This window comes from Alligator mississippiensis, chromosome 4, assembly GCF_030867095.1.
Source record: "Alligator mississippiensis isolate rAllMis1 chromosome 4, rAllMis1, whole genome shotgun sequence".
NCBI classification, from domain to species: Eukaryota; Metazoa; Chordata; order Crocodylia; family Alligatoridae; genus Alligator; species Alligator mississippiensis.
In genome coordinates, this window is record NC_081827.1 from 27,762,025 (window position 1) to 27,783,917 (window position 21,893).

Consider the following 21,893-nt stretch of genomic DNA (forward strand, 5'->3'; position numbering starts at 1 on the left):
CAGTTTAGCATCTTACATCAAATCCAAATTTAAGAAATAATAATGAAAGCACATACGTTTATATGTAATACTGAATGTGGTATAAAATGAGACTGAAAAGGTAAGATTTATTTTTTACCAGTTTATCTTCATTACATCCTGAATGGCAAGCCACTCATGACCCAACTTCAGAACTTAATGAGTACAATAACCTTCCTGTCACAGGAAAAAACAGAAGGGAGAACCCCAAAATACCAGGGGGGAGCCCTGGGGACAGGAACCCACAGAGGGGAATGGAGGAAAAAGCAACGGTAAAGGGAAATACCCACAGCGGGACCCGCGGTGAAACCGGAACCCAAGGACAAACCCGTGCGGATCATTAGCCATGCCTTTATACAGCTGTGGCCGGGCAGTGACATCTGCGGCGACTGCCTGCTGGTGGAAATAAAACAGGCCACCAGCAAAGAGGAAGGAGGCAGAGGGGTGCTGGCAAGGACACCAGCAGGAGGTGGCTGTTCAAACCTCCCACGGGAGTGAGGAGAGCTGGAGGCTGCATTCCTCGTCGGGGAAGAACCCTCCAGCATGAGTTGCAAGCCGGAGACTGCCGGCTGCAGCGGAAGGAATCGAAAGCCAGAGGTGACTCCCTATGGCCAGGAACCTGGGTGTAGGAACAGAAGGGCGCAGAAAGACCCTGACGCCAGTGGCTATAACGGAGGGGCCGGAAAGGCTAACACAATTCGCTGCGTCAGACCAGGTGGGACCATTGAGGGCAACGGAGAGGCGTACCAAGTGGATGATGGGAGGCAAAGGCAGCGTGAGGAGCTGCAAAGCACGGCCATGGGCAGTGTGACACCAACCCAGCAAGTAACTAGAGGACAGGCTCCCACCGAGGGATCACAGGGGGTCTGAAGACAGAAAAGGCTTTGTGTTGGGGGAGAAGAGTAGTGGGGGAGTCCACAGGCCACCTCGGCCACATGCAGGGCTTATCCTAGACCCGTTGTATTGAAGGCCGGATTGTAGACAACTTAGCAGAAGGGCTGGCAAAGGAACCTTTGGATCTCTCGCAGTGTAATATTAGGTTTTCTTTGAGTTTTATGTTTCCCCCTTTTGGAGGGGCTGAGGATCAGAGCTCTGGTTAGAGCCTTAGAGTTAGGTAAACCCCGGGGTTGTTTTTTTGGCCTCAGGGGAAAAAGTGGTAGTCATGTAATCTGGGCAGGGGACCTGAGGACGCCTTAGCGGTAGCAGGGAGAATCTCCCCTTTATGAAAGTGATCAGGGGGCTCAACGGTCGGGAGCCTGGCCGGGAGGACAACTGTGACCCGTCTAGGTATGGTGTAAGGGCGAGGTATAGGGGAGGTGGAGCCTCGCAGAAGATAGCTGGATAAACGTTCTGCCACCTGGAAACTCCACGTGGTCAGACCCTCCACTGAAATAATATTCAAAGTCATGGCAGGCGAGATTGTGGAAGACCATATCAGAAGCAAAAACCTTCTCGACGGACCACCAGGGACGGTAAAGTGAGCACCATTGAACTTCTGGGCCAGAGCCGCATGGGACCAGATGTTTGAGGCCAGGCGGGCACACTTCCATATGTAAACCATCAGATTTTTGTGTTTTGCAGTGCTATTCTAACATTACAATATCAATACCAACTCTGACCCACTGCTTCTAAGCATACTCCAACTTCAAAACCACTACCTCCAACCTATTTTTATGATATTTTGACTAGAATATGGAAAAACATCTTTAGTGTGAAGAATCTTTGAAATGTAAAACAATATAAAGAATATTGCCATGAAGCTATTTGCTGCAGGCTCCTGAAATAAGGCTTTGCATACTAATGCATACAATATTCTCCACCTGCAATCAAAGGCCCTGCCATATAGAAAGACAGATTGAGAACATCATTCTGAAAACTGAAGACACTTAAAGGAAAACCTAAATATTTTTCCACAACTAAAACAAGAGTGCAAGTGATTTAATAATTTTGTACAGCAAGACCTCATGGGATGGAACTAAGGAAAATCCATTTCCACTATTTCTATAGCAACATAATTGCCAAATGTTAGGCTGTGAACAAAAGCTATCATTTTTAGTATCTATCATCAGCACAGAAACAGAAAAATTCAGAATGTTCTGAATAAACCTTTGATATCTTTTAGAGGTAGTCTAGATTAAATTTTTAAAAATCTGTGCATTTAAATTTCTGATGCCCATATTATGTGTCGCAGGTGAACGCATGTCGATAAATGACAGCATGGTTTTAAAAATGACCTTGATTTTTGTTTTACTGCAGGGCACAGAATTTCATTACACTGAGCTTGATCAGTTTATACTCAAGGTATAATGGTTTCTAGACTTCCAACCACAGTGTAAAATTTTAAAAGGATGCTTTTATGCAGCTGACAAAAGAAATGAAAGCTGCTTTAAAATAAATCTTCTGGAACTAGAAAATAAATGGTAAGAGCATATAATTTTAAAATTCAACATCAGAGTAATTAGACGATTCTGTGGAAAAATATGTAAACAGTAAAAATGCTTATTTTTTTTCAGTAAAAATGCCTGTATCTTTAAAGTGCTTAGAAATTAATTAATGCTTATAAGATCGACAAGTATGTAGCTATGTATCACAAATGAATTTAATTCTCCCATAAGCTAGGGACTAAAATTTTTTTCCAACCAGAAAGTAGGTGAAATTGGGAGATGCGTTTCTACCCTGACCTGGACAGACCACATCTCAGGGCAAAAGGTTAGTTCTATAGCCACTCAGTACTTAGTCGCTGTGGGGAAACTGAGAAGAATGATAATTAATGGGAACACAGGTGATGATTTGAGGATATTTATACTTTTTTACTGGGAACCAGACTAAAACTAATTCATATTAGCTGTCAGTCATCACCAAACTGCAATCTGCATAATTCCCAACAAGGCAGAAGTAAAAACTACCAGATGATGCCCCTGAGCTAACCAACCCTGACCCTCACATATATTCTTCAGGATGGTACATTTGGGTCATTGTCACAGACAGAAGTAATAATGACATTCAAGAGATAGGGTAAAATTATATTCAAACATATCGTAGTTAGAGCATTTTTCATCCAGCCCCCCTGATCTGTGATATGAATACGAATTAAATTTACTTTCACTGTGGCTCCATGTAGGCACAAGGTCTAACTGATACTAGGATCTGGGCTTTAGACCAGAGACGGGCACAATACGGCCTGCCAGGGCATTCTATCCGGGCTGCAGGGCCCCTAAAAAATTTACTAAATTAATATTTATTCACTCCTAGCTGCCTGTCAAAGCTGACAGGAGCCAGGGGCAGCAGGACCCTGAGGGAGCCCTCAACAGGCTTGAACAATTCAGCCTCACCCCACCCCCACCCAGTTTCCTGGTTTTCTGCCCCATCTCTGCTCCAGCACCATGTGGCTGTGGCTCCCAGATGCATCACTGGACTGCAGAGCATGGGATCACACTGGTACAGGGGGAGGGGGGTATGTATGTGTGTATGCAGGCTCAGGAGCAGCGTGTGTGTGTGTGTGTGCGCGCGCGCACGCGCAGGCATGGAGGCAGTGTGTGTGTTCATAGGGTGAGTCCCATGTACACCCCACCGTACACATGCACCCACACCCCTCATCGCCCTGCCATACACAAACCCCAGCCACCCTCCTGTCACACACAGCCCCCCGCAGACCCCATACCCACCCATACCCCACATATCCACACACACCCCCACATGCTCAGCCACTCCACATACCCTCACACCCACAGCCCCCCACAACCCTATACCCACCCACCACAATATACAAGAGTAAAACTTCATTTAAGCCATTGTGCAATCACCTCTATGGACACTACACAAACATGTAAGTCAAGACAAAAACATTTTTTGAAATCAAATTAATGAATGTTGTAGATGTTCACTTTTTAGAATATAATTTGGTATTTTTCTGGTTCCAAAATGCCAAAACCCCTTGCTGAAAGGAGTACTTCCAGGGGCAAGGTGAGGGACTTCTGGTGGCAAAGGTCAGGGGTTAGGGTGCAAGACTTCCAGTCACAAGATGGCAACCAGGGGGCAGGGCACCTGTCATGAATGCCGTGTGCCCCTGGAGGCTGGGAGGGCACAGCGAGCTCCCACAGGCAGCAGCGGCACTGTTGGTGGCGGAAGCATGGTGGCGGTAAGTGGGGAGCCCCCACAGGCAGCTGCAGCGCTCTTGGCGGTGGGGAGGAGGGGTGATGAATGCTGACCAGTAGTCAGTAACCACCTGCAGATGCCACTGGCAGCATCAGTGGCAGCCAGCGGTGATCGCAGACCACCTGCAAATGCCACCGGTGGTGTCGGCAGCGGGGGGGGGGGGGGGGTTTATTATCAGTGCTCGATAAGTAAAAAGTACTAATTTCTTATTTAAACTGCTACTTTGGTTTTCTTAATTTTTGCATAAGCAGCACTGGGAGCAGGTACTAAACACCAGCAGCTCCCTCCCTTCACTGGGCAATTTGCTCTATTTCTGGTCCCAATGTCTCTTGCATTTATTTGTGCCCTGTGGCTCAATTCCAACAGAAGTGATACAAGGTATCCTCATCCCTGCCTAGCCCATAGCCTACTGATTAGGGCAGTTTCCTGAGAAATGAGAGACATGGGTTCAAACCTCTCTAGCCAAGGTAGGCCTAGAAGCCATCTCTCTCTATTCCTGAACAAATGCCCTGACTACTAGGCAAGAGGGTGGTTTTCCCATCTTCCTTCCTCATATTCTATCTGTCAGTTAGATATAGCGGTTCATCTCTGCCCTTCTGGAGCTCAATCTTGACGTGACAGAATCACACAAAGCTGCCCAGTAAAAGAATGGAAGTGTTACTTGTCTCCCCATGTTTAGAGTTGCACAAGATGGAAGAGATGTACATCTCTGGCTGGAATAGGACTGGCTTCTGGGAATGAACAGGCTGTGCATTCAGAAAACTGGAGTGCCGTGCATTAAACTGTGTGGATTAGGACTGCTCTCCTAGGGCAAGATGCATACTGTTTGGGGCTAGCAGCAGCAAAGATAATGTCTTACATGTGCAATAGGATCCAGGCCAAAACGTTCTGCCATGCTTTTTAAATAGCTTTTCACTTTGCAAAGCCATTCACTGAAGTCTGTGGGGAAGTGGAGGATCTAGGATAGGGAAGATCAAAATTCAGTTTCAACTCTCTGTGTTACAAGGAGCTCAAATGCATTCTTGTCTTTGATTAAAGAGCTGGCTATCATGAAAATATAGGGTCTGATGTGGCTTACACTGAAGTCAATAGTAACTTAGCTACTGACATCAATAGGATCAGGATTAGACACTAGATACTGCAAATGCAAAGAAAAGAAAAAATAGAACAGGTCAAAGTCACTTATCAGTTCTTTCAGACAGTACTATATCTACTAAAAAAATACAGAAATCAGTGTAAAATAAAAGCAACAATTTAAATGATTTAAAATGGATATTTGCAATTTTGATTATAAATTTAGTTTTAAAAAAATAAAAAGCTAAAAATTGGTCTGAAAACATTAATACATAAAATCAGTTTCTCATCCTTTTATCTACAAAACCTGAGATCATGAATTTCCCTGGCTACTTTTTGTCAGTGTAAACACAGATCATTGAAGAAATAACTTGGCAAATACAAAAAAAACCCTTCCAGCTGACCTTTACATATGTTTACCATTTTGAATCTGCACACAAATTTCATTACTGATAGGAAATTTAATAAGATTTGTAAACATATTATGAATACATTTGAAAAGGAATGTCGGCTTCTTCATGTTCACTTGGCATCACGTTACAGAAATAAGACAGTGTGATCTGGGTATGCGGGGACGGCACAGGGACAAGCAGCACTGGGAACTCTATCCTTGAAAATTGTCAGAGGATTGTGAGCAAACCATTTAAGCTCTTTAACTAGAGCTAATGGAAAACATTGGTTGGCAATGGATCAGCATTCATGTCGCACCAACTGTCAGTACTTGGTTCACACCATGAAAACTAATGATCCTCCTAGCAAATCAAATTCTGCAAACTTTTTGAGGAATCCCAGTGTCCTTGTCACTGATCACCCAATGGAAAAATTCCAGAGCATTTTCCTGCTACTAGTCAGAAAGCTGTGGTGCAGGCTTGTGTACTTTTAAGAAACTTCTGAACTCCCAAGTTCAACAACATAGTGGTAAAAACACCCACATTTTTACCACTATGTTGTTGAACTTGGGAGTTTAGAAGTTTTCCAAGAGTACACAAGTCTGCTGTGTCTTAGTTTCTGCATCTGTGAACTAGTGATAATATTTCTCTGCTTTCTTGCACTTTGAGTGTCTGAGTGTTTATAAAGTGTTTGACATCCTCAGATGGAACATAGAATAAACTACTAAACATTATTGCAGCAACAGGTAATTAGAAGGCATGAAGCACATGGAAGTTAAATTAAGGAAAGTACAGGCTGTGCGCTCTGTGACAGGAGAAGAAAGGCATAACCCTCCCCCCCCACCCCGCCCCCATTTCCAAAAGGAAGACAGTAATGAATCCAAAAGCAGCTAGTTTCCTTGTTGTTAGCATGCTTGTGCTTAACAAGGCAGGGTCCTACACTATCTCACATTTCCTAGGATGGCACTTTTTCTGCCATAATCAGAACTAGGAAGCAGATGGATAGGCAAAGTGGCAGTGCAGCTGCTGCAGAAGATGACTATAATAATGTTGACATCAGTAACTGTAATTAGTGCACAGAATGTAGAATGGAGGCCTCCTCTTCATGTCTTCTAGAGTGGGCATACTGCCCTAGAATAGGGACATAAAGCGATTACCCTCAGTTAGTTGTTTGGTTCAGTTCACACAGTATTTCTGACACAAATCCAACCTTTTCTCTCCCTACAACAATGTCTGGGGACTTGATGACTAGTAGTGGCAGCTATGATCATGGATTACCATTACCTATTGCTTTCATGACTCAGGGGTAGGATTATCATTTTACTGGGTGTAAGCATTGGCAATAGACAAAGCAATTTTTGCTTTCCCATAAAGCTCTCCATATGAACCTTCCCAAATGTTAGCAGTGACCGGTACTTGCACAGTTTTGGCTGCACACCATTTAGACTGATCTGTGTAACCTTCCCTTCCTTCCTACTCTTATCAGTGTTGCTATAGGACTTTTCCAGTGGACACCATTGCTAATATGTGTTCCTGCAAAAACAGCTGTGTGAAGCACTGTATTGTAGAGTACCATCCTGGGAGAGGGCACAGTAAAGCTTTAGTGGTGGCAGCAACACTGTCACAGTGGGAAAGCTCAAGCAAGACTGACAACCTATTTTTTTAGTAGCTACTTGCAGAATGAGAACTCTCCTGCTTTGTTTTATACTCTCCTGAAGTTAATGGCATAAACTTATAAAAAGGATGGTCACAGAAAAAGAGGGAACCTTGGAGGAACATATAAATAGATATCATTTGAAAAATGCATTATTGTACCACAGACTCAATTCTACAACATGAAACCAACAGGCTAAAAAGGGTAGTCAGTACCTCGCAAGAGACTGGAGTACTACATATCATTTCCTGGTCAGTCTTCCTTTAGTAAGCCATACTGTTCATCTGTTTAAATAGTCTATTACTAAATAGTGATAAAGATTTACATTGCTCCAACCCCTCCCCCCCACCAGTGACACCCTTTCACCTAAGCCTCCTCTGACAATTGGGATGGTCCCTCCTCTCTTGATCCAAGAGGATCTCCATGAAGGCAATGAGTGGTACTAGGGAGAAGCGTAGACTCAGGAGGGCTGTTGCAAATGGAACATGGAAAGCTCACTAACATTAATTTTCCTCCCATCCAACCTGCTCCATGGTTCTCCAGTACAAAGGATTGCTTTCTTTGTCCACTGGTGTATCACAGAGTCACTTTGTGCAGCCCAGGAAGCAGCAAATATTTTTTACAAGGCCAAGCTTTTTTTTCTGCAGACACACATCTGCTATAAGTTAATCCATTTCTTTCTTGCTTTCTTCCAGAGCAGGCTGAATCTAGTCATTTCTGCTTGGGAAGAGCCTTCATACTGTCCAGATGGATGCTGTACTTATTTTCGAGTAAAAAATAGGTTTCCTGTGTAAAAAACTTCCATTATTTGGTTTTACTGTTGAAAAAAATTTGCATGTGAATAGTTTCTGGGACCCATTTAAAAATAAATCTGTATAAATTCATAATCAAGTCATATGCATGGGAAAGGAGATGTTTGCATAAAAAACAGGCCTTAAAACTTCTTTTGTTTTTATTTTGCCTCATTTACTAAGGTAGCTAAAATTACTTCAGAATTACTATTCCCAACCCTGAAGGAGACCATTAATCAAGTTACTCCAAATAAGAATAGGAAACAATACAAATGAATGAACAAGAATAGGTATTCATATCTGGGACATTATGAGGAAAGAACAGCCGTGATTATATTTCAACGAAGAAATTGCCAAAATGTAGAGAAACAGATGGCTGAATACTAGATACCACATGAAGATGCATTCTCCTATGAAAACTAATGCATGATACTAATTACCCAGAGTATTTTATGGAATGGCAATAATGATCACTAATAAAAAACGACAACACTATCCTACAGTTTCTTTTAAAAGAAAACAAAAGTAATTATTACAAGACATAACCCACATATAAACAAGTCCATAAATGCACTCTTCTGTGCTAGCATGACTTTCACCACCATCTCATTACTATAATTACAAATATGTTATAGGAAAAACTGTAACTGAAAGGCATCTATCATCACATTTTCTTTAAAAGAACCACTGAAATTTAGTCAGCTAAATGAAAACTTTACCTTAACTATTTCCTCAATGAAACAGACATGTGAAACAGGGTCTCTCTTCTTTGTCAATACTTTCTGCAAGTGCTGCACCTGTAAGACAACATTTCCAAGAAAATGTATGTTTTCTAAGTTGCTGCAGGTAAAATTGCACTGATGTTGAAGAACATAAGAAATTAATGCCATTTACTGGGTAAGACCATAGGTCTGTCTAGCCCAACATCTTATCTCATTCGGTGACAGAGAATGTATATTGAGAGAGAGGGTGAACAGGGCACGTACTGCAGTGTTCCTGTTCCTCTCCCTGATCCTGTCCTATTGCAGCTTCTAGCACTCAGACATATAGGGAGTTCTGATTCAGATGCTGCATCCCTATCTACACTATTCAATACTACCAATGGACCTTTCTTTCAAGAATTGGTCCAATACCCTTTCTAACTGGGTTAAGTTACCAGCCTCCACAGCATCTTGGGGAAATAAGTCCCACAAGTTAATTGTACCTTGGCCACCTCTACTCATTACACTTCCAGCATGATCAACTGGTTAATCACACCTTAAGTTGTGACCCGGCTACACGTTCAACCAATTAATAGCATGATAAAACATGCAATAAACTACAAAGTTATTCCACAAAAAATGTATAATAACTCTGTAGCTTGTTCTAATCATGCTACTGGTTGAACGTGTGGCCACATGATCTCTGGTGGCTGGGAGTTCCATCAACTGAGGGGCTCCCAGCCACAGGGGTGCACCACCTGCTGTCTGCCCCACAGCTGACAAGGCTCACACTGTCAGGTGCAGGGCTTGCAGTACGGAAAACACTGTCTCAGCTGTAGGGCAGGGCTTGTAGCCAGGACAGTGGGGAGAACGGAGCTCACAGCTGCAGCAGCATTCTCCCAGCTGGTCCTGCCATGAGCCTGGCACCTTACAGGGCTCACAGAGGTGGCAGCATTCTCCCTGCTGCCTCGCTGTGAGCCCTGCAGCAAGTCCCAATCAGCTGTTGGGCTTGCAGACAAGATCGTGATCCCAAGTTCCCCCTGCACCAGTGATAAGGTTTGATGGGATCTAATGTACAATCCCACAATCATGCCTCCTGCCATGCATGTGTGGCATGGCAAGAGCTGTGATTGTGTGGATCACACATGAAATCCCATTGTATCTTAACTTGCATGTGTAGAGGGGCTCCCTGTGTGAGAAAGAACTTTCTCCTGTTAAATTTTAAGCCTACTGCCCAATAGTTTCATTTTATGTCCCCTAGTTCTAGTGTTGTGAGGATAAATAATAAATCCCTATTTACTTCCTCTGCACCATTTAATATGTTATAAACTGCTATCATGTACCCTTCAAGCATCTCTTCTCTAACTTGAAAAGTCCTAGCCTATTTACTTTTTCCTCATATGGAAGCCCCTCCAAAACCCTGATCGTTCTTGTTGCGCTTCTTCATACCTTTCTAGTTCTTCTGCATCTTTTTTGATGTGTGAGAATTAAAACTGCATAGAGTATTCAAGGTATGGATGCACCACAGATTTCTAAATGGGCATAAGATACTTATTGATATTTTTGTTTAAAAAAACCCACAAAAATCCTATTTTAATAATTCCTAACATTCTAAATTGATTTTTTTGATTGATAATGAACAGTGAGCTGTTGCTTTAGCAAACCGTCCACAAGGACTCCGAGAACTTTACCTGGCCACAAGCTGCACAGATCTGATCCATGAGTTTTTCCATGTTTGTCCAGAGAGCTGCTCGGAAGGCTGCAGTGTTTCCTGGTGTTGGCATAGCTGCTCGGCCAGGCCCCCCTAAGCAAATATTGAAGGAAACATAATTCAGACCAAAATTTAAGTCATAACCAATACTTTCTGGAGTGAGTGCCTAAATGAGGTTAGGCACCTAAACTCATGTGTGGTATGTATCTGAACAAGCAATTTTCAAAAGCCAGAGACAGTCTGAAACAACAGCTCTTCAAGTAAATGGCCTCAATCATCGCATTTGAGTGCTAACTTTGAAGTTCAGCTAACATTTACAATATCCTTGCATTATTAGCTGTTCCATGCTTGGCCATTTTAGCAGAAACCCCACCAGGACAATGTAGCAGCAGGATGCAATAGTATACTCACACCTAAATATCTTGGCCTAGTTGTATTTGAATGACAAAAATAAGGCACTCTAACTGAAAAAGTTCATTATTAAGCCAACATTTTCTTGAGTGGCTTGGGTGTCCACATCCCATTATAATAATTCCAAAGCTACCTTCTAATCCCAAACTGTTAAAGAGACTACAAATTAAAATATGTTCTCTATCTCACCTTTACATTTGTATTCTTTAACACTCTGAGGTACCTTAGCTAAAGCATTAAGAGAACTAAAGCTTAATGATGCAATGAACTACCCAAAATGGCAAATACTGTTTTGATAAATTCCTGTGTAACAAAGCACTGTAATGCCTTTGTCAGATTTCTTGCACTGCTTTCTAGTACCATATTTTTTGCATATACTGTTCCAAACCCCCCACCTCATCTGCCCCCAAAAAGAGATATATACCTTGTTCTGGGAAGGCAGAATAAAGAGAAAAAAGGGTTGTTTTTTTTCCTTCAGAGTCATGACCCAATGGGGTCACATGGAGTAGGTACAAAGTCTACTCTTCAGCACCAGTCACTCTGTCCTTGCAAACTTTGCAGCTCACACTTTAACCTCATCACAGCTGCCCTTGAATTGGCAACAAATTTTGCTTACTTGACCAAAATCTACTGCCAACTAAGCAGTGGCTGTGATAAGGTTAAAACTTTAGCCACTTTGTTGAACAGCAGATTCTACTCTTCACTTTGTGCTGCTGTCAGGAAAAGAGGGGAGAGAAGCAGCAGTTATGACAGCAGTCCCCATGCTTCTATTCCAGTGCAGAAAATTGGTTTCCTGGCTTAAGACACATGGCCCAATCTCTCCTTTAGTCCCTCTGCAGCCCTCTCACAAACAGAAGGAAGGTAGAAGCAGATTCTAGAAAAAACTAATAATTTCCGTGATAAGCTCATAAGAAAATGCTAGGACAATTGTAAATTTCTAAAATTTCTTTTCTAGACAAGTGAAGGAGAGGGAGAGAAAGCAGAAACAAAGAAATAAGACACTCTAGGCAGAAAAAGGGGGAACACACCGAAATATGTTTTTATGTTATATTACCTCTATACTAGGGATGTAAATACCTATGTAAAAATATGTTTAACCTGTTGTAGTTACAGCGGTTAAACAATGAATTGGTGCGGCAACCCTCAGCCTGGCCCACGTGAGGCTGCTCCGGTCTGGACTGTGGGGCACCCCTGCTCAGTCCAGCACCAGCAAGACTCTTCCAGGCCCCATGAGGTGTGGTGGGGACTCAGCGGCTCCCCAGGGCTGTGTCTTATGACAAACCAGGTGGGCAGGTGGGTCCTCTCCAAGCCCACGGGGGTGCACTGTGCGACTGAGCCACAGGCCCTGGGGAGTTGCCCCATGCCACTTACCTCCACCTTGCCCCTGCCAAGCCCTGCAACAGCTGTAGCAACAGAAGGCATTGCATTCAGCTGGGCACAGGAATAGGAACGGGCACAAAAAAATATGGGCTTAAGGCTGCAGCTCTGTGAAGTTAGGTAGGGTTGGGGAGAGAGGGTGTTGCTGAGCCCCAGACTAGTGCCTGTCTCACCCTGCCCTGCCACAGAGGAGGAGCTGCACCTGCCCGCACAGAGTAATGTGGGGAGCTGGGGACCAAAGCATTGACAAGCCCTGGCAGGAAGGCAACACAGCCCAGGAAATCATGGGTAGCAGCAGCCAGTGAGGGGCCTTACCAGCCTCCTGCAGCCACCAGCATGTGGTTTCTTGGGGCCAGCCGCTGCAGCACAGGAAGGAGGCGAAGGTGGAGGGGGAGGAGTGACTAGTACCTAATAGCTAGGCTCTTTGGACCCCGGTGCATCCACTTATAGCTTTCCCACTACCTGCCACATGCAGCCTGGAGGCTGCGAGTGGCTGCACCAGGGTCCATGAAGCCTAGCTATTAGGTATTAGTTACCCATACCCTGCCGTCTTCCCTGCTCCTTGCTCCTCTCTCCCTCCCTCCTGCCCTCCCACCTTCCAGTTCCTGCTTGGACACCACAGGGCTTCCCTTCCCCCCATCCCTCTCCCACACTGTGCCCGGCTGGGGCTAAATGATAACCTGTAAGCTAGAACTGGTTATCACTGGGCTGATCGGTTAAAAGATAAATCATTTAACCATTAACATCCCTACTCTAGAGCAGCAATTCTCAACCAGGGTACCATGGCACCCTGGAGTGCCTTGATATCTGTTCAAGAGTGCCACAGGGTGCCATTCAATGTTACTACTGTTAGGTTTGCAAATGTGATTCACAAGATAAACCCAGAGATTTCAAACAGAAATCCATAGCTCTGGTATTTCTGAGTTCCTTGCTCAGAAAGCAAGAAAAATTGCTCCACTTTATTATTTTTCTGTAGTAAAAGAACAGAGTGAAAACCAAGAGTTGTCATTTTCCAAGGGGTGCCTGGAGCCTATTCAGGGATGCCTCGAGTCTAAAAAGATTGAGAACCACTGCTCTAGGATATGCCCAGGGGACTATTTGAGGGGGGTACAGTAGTGATTTGAAGCCCTTTGATTCCTGATTGTCACCCAAAGTTTAAAAGAAAATGCCTGGCCGTGGCAGCAGCATTTCTATTCAAGCAGCAGTGAAGGAGTCACTTGACTTCCTGGTTTATTATAATCTACCTGCTTCCTTCCAAACTCTTCATTCCATGGGTGTTAGCGACACTCTCTCCTTTTTAATGGTACTGATATCACACTAATCAAGCTATTCTTTTTTCTGCAATTCTGCTGTCTCTTAGTTTCTCCTGGTAATGTAGTTCTTATTTCACAGGCCTCCATACTGTTTTCAACTCTAGTTAAAAATATTAACTTAGATGTGGAAACATTAACTTAGGTGAACATCAGCTTGGGTGTGGAAATAACTTTCAGTGAAGTACTAGATGTATGGTCAAGATGCTCAAGAAGCTTGATTTTGTTTTATGAATCTGAAAGAGATATGCATTTCATTCTAATGACTACAGGACTGAAGAAATAGCATTTTTGCTTAAGCTTTTGTGCCCCATGTGCCAAATGAGTGGTATGGGGCCTGTCTGCAGGCTAGATCAAGGCCCACACCTCAGCATCACACCCTGGAACCCAACACCATCCCCTTCCTGCTCCAAGCACCAGGATTGGGCTCCAGGAGCCTGGCACCGTCCCCTCCCAGCTCCCACACTGGAATTGGGTCCTGGGGCCCCATGCCACTTCTGCCTGGCCCTGTGCACTGGGATCAGGCACCCAGTCCAACATATAGGGCCCAGAGCTCCCTACTACAAAATTTCTGGATGCATGGAGAGTTCTGTGGGCTAGATGACACAGCTCTGGAGGCCAGGGGCAAAGCACCCATTATATGGGATGATGCACCATGCCATCTGCACCTCCCCCTTTTCAAACTCCTAGATCCATCCATGGGTATGATTTACCCCCTGGCCCAGTTAATACAAGCAATAAACTGTCTCTGAAACATGGATGGGAAGGGGAGGTGCAAAATGTACTTCTGCCAAATAATGGGAAATGTAAAGTAGAAAAATTGTACTCATACTGCACCTCTTGTAACTGCCTGGGAAGGCTGAGTCAAAACTTTGATATCCAAAGCATTTCTGATGTTCTCCTCCACGGATGCGCAGTACCCATCCACTACATTAGCAATAGTATCCTTCAAAGTTCCAAGATTATGAAAAACCTGTAGAGCTGTTCCCACTTGAGTTGGATTCTAGGGAGATAAGTGGGGGGGAAATGATAAGCATCACTTTATGTGTAACTTTATTTACCCATGATGAGAAAAAGTTTTAATCTGTACATTTACATGCAGGAGTTTGTGGATGCATTTAATTTATTATCACATCAGTGGTCTCTATTAGGAAACAAGATAAGAGAAAGAAGACAAGTGACCTGAAAACAATGCTGACTTTGATCATTTGGGTACAAGCTACCAGCTAGTGATCCAATAATTCACAGAGGAAAATTACTATATAATTTTGAGGCATGCACACTCACTGTCTTGGTTTTATCCAGTTATAAGGTAGGTAGTAAGACTTGTTTGTATGTACAGTATGTGCTACATTTCTACCTTATAGGAACTCAACAGTTGATTATATGTGAACAAAACTCAAAAAAACCCATGCATCCAACTTACTCAGAGCACAGTAAATTTCTAGAATGACATCAACTTTTACAAAATCTATGTCTGGTTTTACAGAGTAAAGGCGAGAACTTATTTAACAATTAGGCATTGCTCCAGGACTCCCCCTGGGGGTGCTAGAGACTTAAGTGTCTAAGTGTGATCCTAAAACAAGTTGCTTGAGCCCCACTCTTTTGGTGTCTACTTTGTAATGCGCTTCAACAGAATCATAGAAATTAAGGGCTGGAAGGGACCTCAAAAGATCATTGTGTCCAACCCCCCTGCTCTGGGCAGGAATACTGCTGAGATCAAATGATCCCAGCAAGGTGTCTGTCTAGTCTCCTCTTGAAGACTTCCAAGGCTGGGGACTGTACTATCTCCTTGGGAAGTCTATTCCAGATTCTGGTCACCCTCATCATAAAGAAGATCTTCCTTACATCCAACATGAAACCAAACTCTAACAGTTTATGGCCATTGCTCCTTATCCTCCCCAGGGTGCCCTAGTTTTTCTCCCACCTTCCCAAATTCACCCCTTACATACTTATAGACAGCCACCAAGTCCCACCTCAGTCTTCTCTTCCCCAGGCTGAACAATCCCAGATCCCTTAGTTTTTTTTCAAAGTTTCCTCCTCCAGACCCTTTCAAGATTCTCCATGTCTTTTTTGAAGTACGGTGCCCAAAACTGGACACAGTACTCCAGCTGGGTCTCACCAATGCCAAGTACAAAGGAAGTATCACTTCCTTAGCCTTGTTTGCAACGTATCAGCTAATGCATCCCAGTATGCTATTAGCTCTGTTGACTACAGCATCACACTGGCAGCTCTTGTTCATCCTGTGATTGACCATAACCCCAAGATCCCTTTCAGTCATCATGTTGGCCAGGACATCTTCTCCTAACCTATATTCTTGTCGCTGGTTACTTCTCCCCAGATGCAGCACTCTGCATTATCCTTATTGAACTGTATCCAGTACCTCTCTGTCCACCTTTCCAGCTTGTCCAGGTCCATTTGGATCCGCATCCTATCCCGTAGCATGACCACTTTTCCCCATAACTTAGTATCATCTGCAAATGCGGCCAGTGTGCTTTCCACAGTGTCATCTAAACTGTTGATAAAGATGTTGAACAGCACAGGGCCAAGAACTGAACCCAGTGGGACATCACTGGCCACCTCCTGCCAAGACAATACAGACCCATCCCGCTAACACTCTCTGGGTTTGACCCCTTAGCCAGTTCCCAACCCACCTGACCATGGACTCTGCCAGCCCACAATACCCCAGGGTTTTTTTTTTTTTATAAGAATGTCATGAGAGACCATATTGAAGGCCTTTTTGAAATCCAAGTATATGACATCAACTGTGTCTCCGACATCTTAGCAGTTCATTACCTGATCATAGAAGGAGACAAGGTTGGTCAGACAAAACCATGTTAGCTATCCTTCAGCATCATGCCTTCCGCCAGTCTCTAACAAATGTACACCTTGATAATTTTTTCCCCAATTTACCCAGTACTGATGTCAAAGTGACTGGCCTATAGTTTCCCGGATCCTCCCTCCCCCCATTCTTAAAGATTGGCAACACACTGGCCCCTTTCCAGTCTTCTGGGACCTCTCCCAAGCACCACAAGTCTTCAAATACCTTTGCTAACAGCCCCACAATGACTCTAGCCAATTCCCTCAGCACTCTCGGCTGTAGTCCATTTGATCCTGCCAACCTGAAGACATTCAGCTGCTCTAAGTGCTCCCTCACCAGTTCGACCCTGACCACTGGTTGGCAAACGCCCCCTTGCCCCCGCATCCGTCCAGTATCTGACCAGGCAGGTGACCATCATTTGCATGCAGGAACACCAACACAAAGTATTAATTAAAGAATTCAGCTTTCTCCTGACTGCCTGTTATCGGCTGTCTTGTCTCATTCTTTGAGGGCTGCACACTTCCCTTGGTCTTCCTCCTGCTCCCTGTATACCTAAAGAAGGACTTATTATTGTTCTTGATTTCAGTTGCCAACCTGATCTCAGGCACTGCCCTTGCCTTCCTTATCCTCTCCTTTCATCTTCTCCTTAACTAAGTCACAAAAAGTGGAAAGGACCCCTACCTTTTGTATTAATACCATTTGTATTAACAGTTCGTTAGGGGTATGAGCAGTGTGGAATAAGATCACACTTAAATGCCTAATTACCACTTAGGCAGACAAGGTTCCTTGGGTGAATTTGATATCTTTTATTAGACCAACCCAAATGGTTGGAGAATAGTTATTAAGCAAGCTTTCAGGTTCAAAAACCCTTCGTCAGGCTAAGGAAGCTGCAGCAGTTGGTGTGTGCTCTTCCTGGATGGAATGAAAAGTAAAGAAGCCAGGGGCTGGGCTGGGCTGGGCTGGGCTGGGCTGGGCTGGGCTGGGGAGTCAGTTGCCAGGCAGACTGTAATGTATCAAAAATCCAATGTCTATGTTTAGTCCCTGATCTCTAGTATCCAGCAGGTTGATGAAATGGAGCTCGTAGGCTCGTCTCTGGGATGTGTTGTGTAAGTTTCCCTTGAGGATCAGGACTGAGAGATTGGAGAGAGAGTGGCCCTCCTGTGAGAAATGTGCCCCCACCGGTAATTGGGTGTTTCTGGCTTTGATGGATTTCCGGTGTGCATTCATTCTGGTGCGCAGTTGTTGTCTGGTCTCTCCTACATATCTTCCATCAGGGCATTTGGTGCATTGGATGAGGTATATTACATTCCTGGAGATGCAGTTGTAAGATCCTGGGATGCTGATGGCTCTGTTGTGGGGTGTAGTAATAGTGGAGGTGGTGGAGATGTGGGGGCAGGTTTTGCATTTCTTGTCATGGCACGGTCTGGATCCTTTTGGTGTGTTCTGGGGTTGAAGAAGTTTGCTTCTGGTGATGAGGTTGGCGAGGTTCGGTGCTTGTCTGAAGGCTAGGATGGGTGGCTCTGGGAAGATCTTTTTAAGAATAGGGTCTTTTTCTAATATGGGTTGCAATTTTTTGAGGATTTTCCGTACAGGTTCAAGGGATGGGTGATACATCATAACCAGTGGTGTGCGATTTGTGGGTGTTTTTCTTCTGTACTGCAGCAGTTCTTCACGTGGTATCCAGGTGGCTCTTTCAAACGCTCAATCTACCTCTCTGGAGGAGTGTTCTTGCTGGGTGAAAGCCTTTTTAAGATTGGTGAGGTGGCAATCCCGGGTGTTCTCTTCAGTACAGATGCGGTGGTATCTGAGGGCTTGGCTGTATATCACAGCTTTTTTGGTGTGTTTCAGGTGATTGCTGGTTCTGTGCCAATATGTATGTTGGTCTGTGGGTTTCTTGTATACTGTGGTCTGTATTTTACCCTTCTGGATACTGATCCTTGTGTCTAAAAAGGGGATGTTGGTGTTGGAGTATTCTAAAGAAAGTCGGATGGAGGGATGGTGACTGTTGAATTTCTGGTGGAACTCAATTAGAGATTCCAGGTTCTCACTCCAAATGATGAAGATGGTGCAGTTCTTAAGGATTACATAAAGGAAGCCAACAGACAGCTCTCTGACACCACCTACTACAAAGAACTACAAGAAGATCCTACTCCCCTTTTCACCAAAAAACTCAACAATACCATCAAATCACACCGGAAATCCATCAAAGCCAGAAACACCCAATTACCGGTGGGGGCACATTTCTCACAGGAGGGCCACTCTCTCTCCAATCTCTCAGTCCTGATCCTCAAGGGAAACTTACACAACACTTCCCAGAGACGAGCCTATGAGCTCCATTTCATCAACCTGCTGGATACTAGAGATCAGGGACTAAACATAGACATTGGATTTTTGATACATTATAATCTGCTTGGCAACTGACTCCCCAGCCCAGCCCCTGGCTTCTTTACTTTTCATTCCATCCAGGAAGAGCACACACCAACTGCTGCAGCTTCCTTAGAAGGGTTTTTGAACCCGAAAGCTTGCTTAATAACTATTCTCCAACCATTTGGGTTGGTCTAATAAAAGATATCAAATTCACCCAAGGAACCTTGTCTGCCTATATCCTTAGACCAACATGGCCACAACCTAAACCCCTAATTACCACTTATATGCTTGATAGATGGAAAAGGATCTTACCAGAAACTTCTAAACCTTCTGGTTTTGACAATAACCTTGAGTATGAACCCAAAGCCATACTATCTTCCAAAGTGTGTAGGCAGGCCGCTCTATAGCCTCTGCTGATGCTCCGAGCTTTCTTAAAATACAACAGAGTAAAAACTAACAAAAGTTTTTGCAGTTTCACTCCCATAAAAAATTCCACTAAGCAGCAGCAAAGGTAGACACTAAGGGCACTTTTACAGGTGCTCTGAGGTTGGGGGAGGGTAGGAGGGTGGTGCTTTAATTAGAGTGGCTCTGAGAGCTACTCTAATTAAAGCGTCACTGCATCTCGTGTATCAGTGTTACTGTGCTTAAAAATGGTGGCAGGTGTGCTTGAACTAAAGCTTGTTCATGAGTCTGCTCTGATAAGCTGGAATTCTAGCGCGTCAGAGCAGCCTCTGCACTTTCGTATAGGCACCAAAAGGACCAGATCCTATTTCACCTATTAGATGTTCTAACTGGACTTAGATGCCCAAGTGTGATTCTACTCCACCCTGTTCAAGTTCCTGAACATCCATTAATGCACCTGCTTTTGTAACATACAATCAGCGTTTAGTCAACAATGCACTGCAGAATAAGAGATTTGGCGAGATGGGAGCCCAGGAAGGGTGGTTGTGCCTTAAGGAAGCGATCCTTTGGGCACAGAGGGAGACAATCCCGGTGCGGGGGAAAAGGTGGAAAGGGGCAAAGAGGCTTCCTTGGCTGACCAGAGAAATCCAGAGAAGCCTAAGGGCAAAAAGGGGGGCATATAAGCAGTGGAAACAGGGAGAGATTTCTAAAGAGGAGTATACCTCCTCAGCTTGCAGTTGTAGGGAGGCAGTTAGAAAGGACAAAGCTACCATGGAGCTGAGGATGGCATTCCAAGTTAAGGATAACAAAAAAATGTTTTTTAGATATATAGGGAGTAAAAGGAAGGCCCAGGGTGGTATAGGACCACTACTGAATGGGCAAAAGCAATTGGTAACAGACAGGGAGGACAAGGCTGAACTCCTCAATGAGTTCTTTGCCTCAGTGTTCCTAAATGAGGGGCAAGACAAGTCTCACAATGGGATTGTAGAAAGGCAACAGCAGGGCGCCAGACTACCAAGTGTTGACCCTGAGATGTTGCAGAGTCACTTGGAAGGACTGGATATGTTTAGGTCGGCAGGCCCGGATGAGCTCCATCTGAGGGTACTGAAGGCACTGGCTGATGTCATTGCACAGCCACTGGCAAGAATATTTGAGCACTCGTGGCGCGTGGACCAGGTCCTGGAGGACTGGGAAAGAGCCAATGTGGTCCCTATTTTCAAGAAGGGGAGGAAGGAGGATCCAGGTAGCTGTATGCCAGTCAGTCTCACCTCCATCCTTGGCAAAGTCATTGAAAAGATTATTAAAGCTCATATATGCGAGAGCCCAGCAGGAAAAATAATGCTGAGGGGAAACCAGCACAGGTTCATAGCAGGTAGAGCATGCCTGACTAATCTAGTCTCTTTTTATGACCAGGTTACAAAACACCTGGATGCAGGAGTAGGGGTTGACATCATTTACTTAGACTTCAGGAAGGCCTTTGATACGGTATCCCACCCCATACTGGGGAACAAATTAAGAGGCTGTGACTTGGATGATTACACAATCCTGTGGGTGGCAAATTGGCTAGAGGGTCATACCCAGAAAGTGGTGGTGGATGGGTTGGTATCGGCCTGGAAAGACGTGGGCAGTGGAGTCCCATAGGGCTCAGTCCTAGGACCGATACTCTTCAATGTCTTCATCAGTGACTTGGAAAAGGGAGTGAAATGTACTCTGTCCAAGTTTGCGGATGATACAAAACTGTGGGGAGAAGTGGACACACCGGAGGGCAGGGAACAACTACAAGCAAACCTGGACAGGTTGGACAAATGGGCAGAAAACAACAGAATGCAATTCAACAAGAAGAAATGCAAAGTGCTGCACTTAGGGAGGAAAAATGTCCAGCACACCTACTGCCTAGGAAGTGACCTGCTTGGAGGCACGGAAGCGGAAAGGGATCTCGGAATCCTAGTGGACTCCAAGACGAACATGAGTCGTCAGTGTGACGAAATCATCAGAAAAGCTAATGGCACTTTATCGTGCATCAGCAGATGCATGACGAACAGAACCAAGGAGGTGATACTTCCCCTCTATCGGGCGCTGGTCAGACTGCAGTTGGAATACTGCGTGCAGTTTTGGGCGCCACACTTCAAGAGGGATGTGGATAAGCTAGAGAGGGTCCAGAGAAGGGCCACTCGTATGGTTAAGGGCTTTCAGGCCACGCCCTATGAGGAGAGACTAGGGCACCTGGACCTCTTCAGCCTCTGAAAGAGAAGGTTGAGAGGCGACCTTGTGGCTGCTTATAAATTCATCATGGAGGCGCAAAGGGAATTGGTGAAGTTCTACTCACGAAGGTGCCCCTGGGGGTCATAAGAAATAATGGCCATAAGCTAGCAGAGAACAGATTTAGACTGGACATTAGGAAGAACTTCTTCACAGTTAGAGTGGCCAAAATCTGGAATGGGTTCCCAAGGGAGGTGGTGCTCTCCCCTACCCTGGGGGTCTTCAAAAGGAGGTTAGATAGGCATCCTACTGGAGTCATCTGAAACCAGCACTCTTTCCTGCCTATGCAGGGGGTCAGACTCGATGATCTATTGAGGTCCCTTCCAACCCTAACATCTATGAATCATACCCTTAAGACTGAGTCACAAAAAGCAGTGGGGAGAGGGAAGTCCCACTCATCTACTGCTTTAATAGTTTTTCAGGGAGTCTAGAAGAATGCAGTGGAATTACACG

The 21,893-nt window shown here is 44.6% G+C and overlaps 1 protein-coding gene across 2 annotated transcripts in view; it reads right to left on the reverse strand.

Moving 5' to 3' along the window:
- The window catches only part of COG5 (component of oligomeric golgi complex 5), a 355,827-nt gene that overhangs the window by 105,001 nt on the left and 228,933 nt on the right, over positions 1-21,893 (reverse strand). Inside the window, exons 8-11 of one of the 2 annotated variants that reach the window (XM_019487452.2) lie at positions 14,429-14,594; positions 10,474-10,586; positions 8,801-8,878; positions 5,033-5,131 (exon numbers count right to left, since the gene is read on the reverse strand). In XM_019487452.2, the coding sequence (XP_019342997.1) occupies positions 5,033-5,131; positions 8,801-8,878; positions 10,474-10,586; positions 14,429-14,594 (456 nt within the window). The remainder of the gene's footprint in view (positions 1-5,032; positions 5,132-8,800; positions 8,879-10,473; positions 10,587-14,428; positions 14,595-21,893) is intronic. The other variant, XM_006257811.4, reaches the window with a different exon arrangement.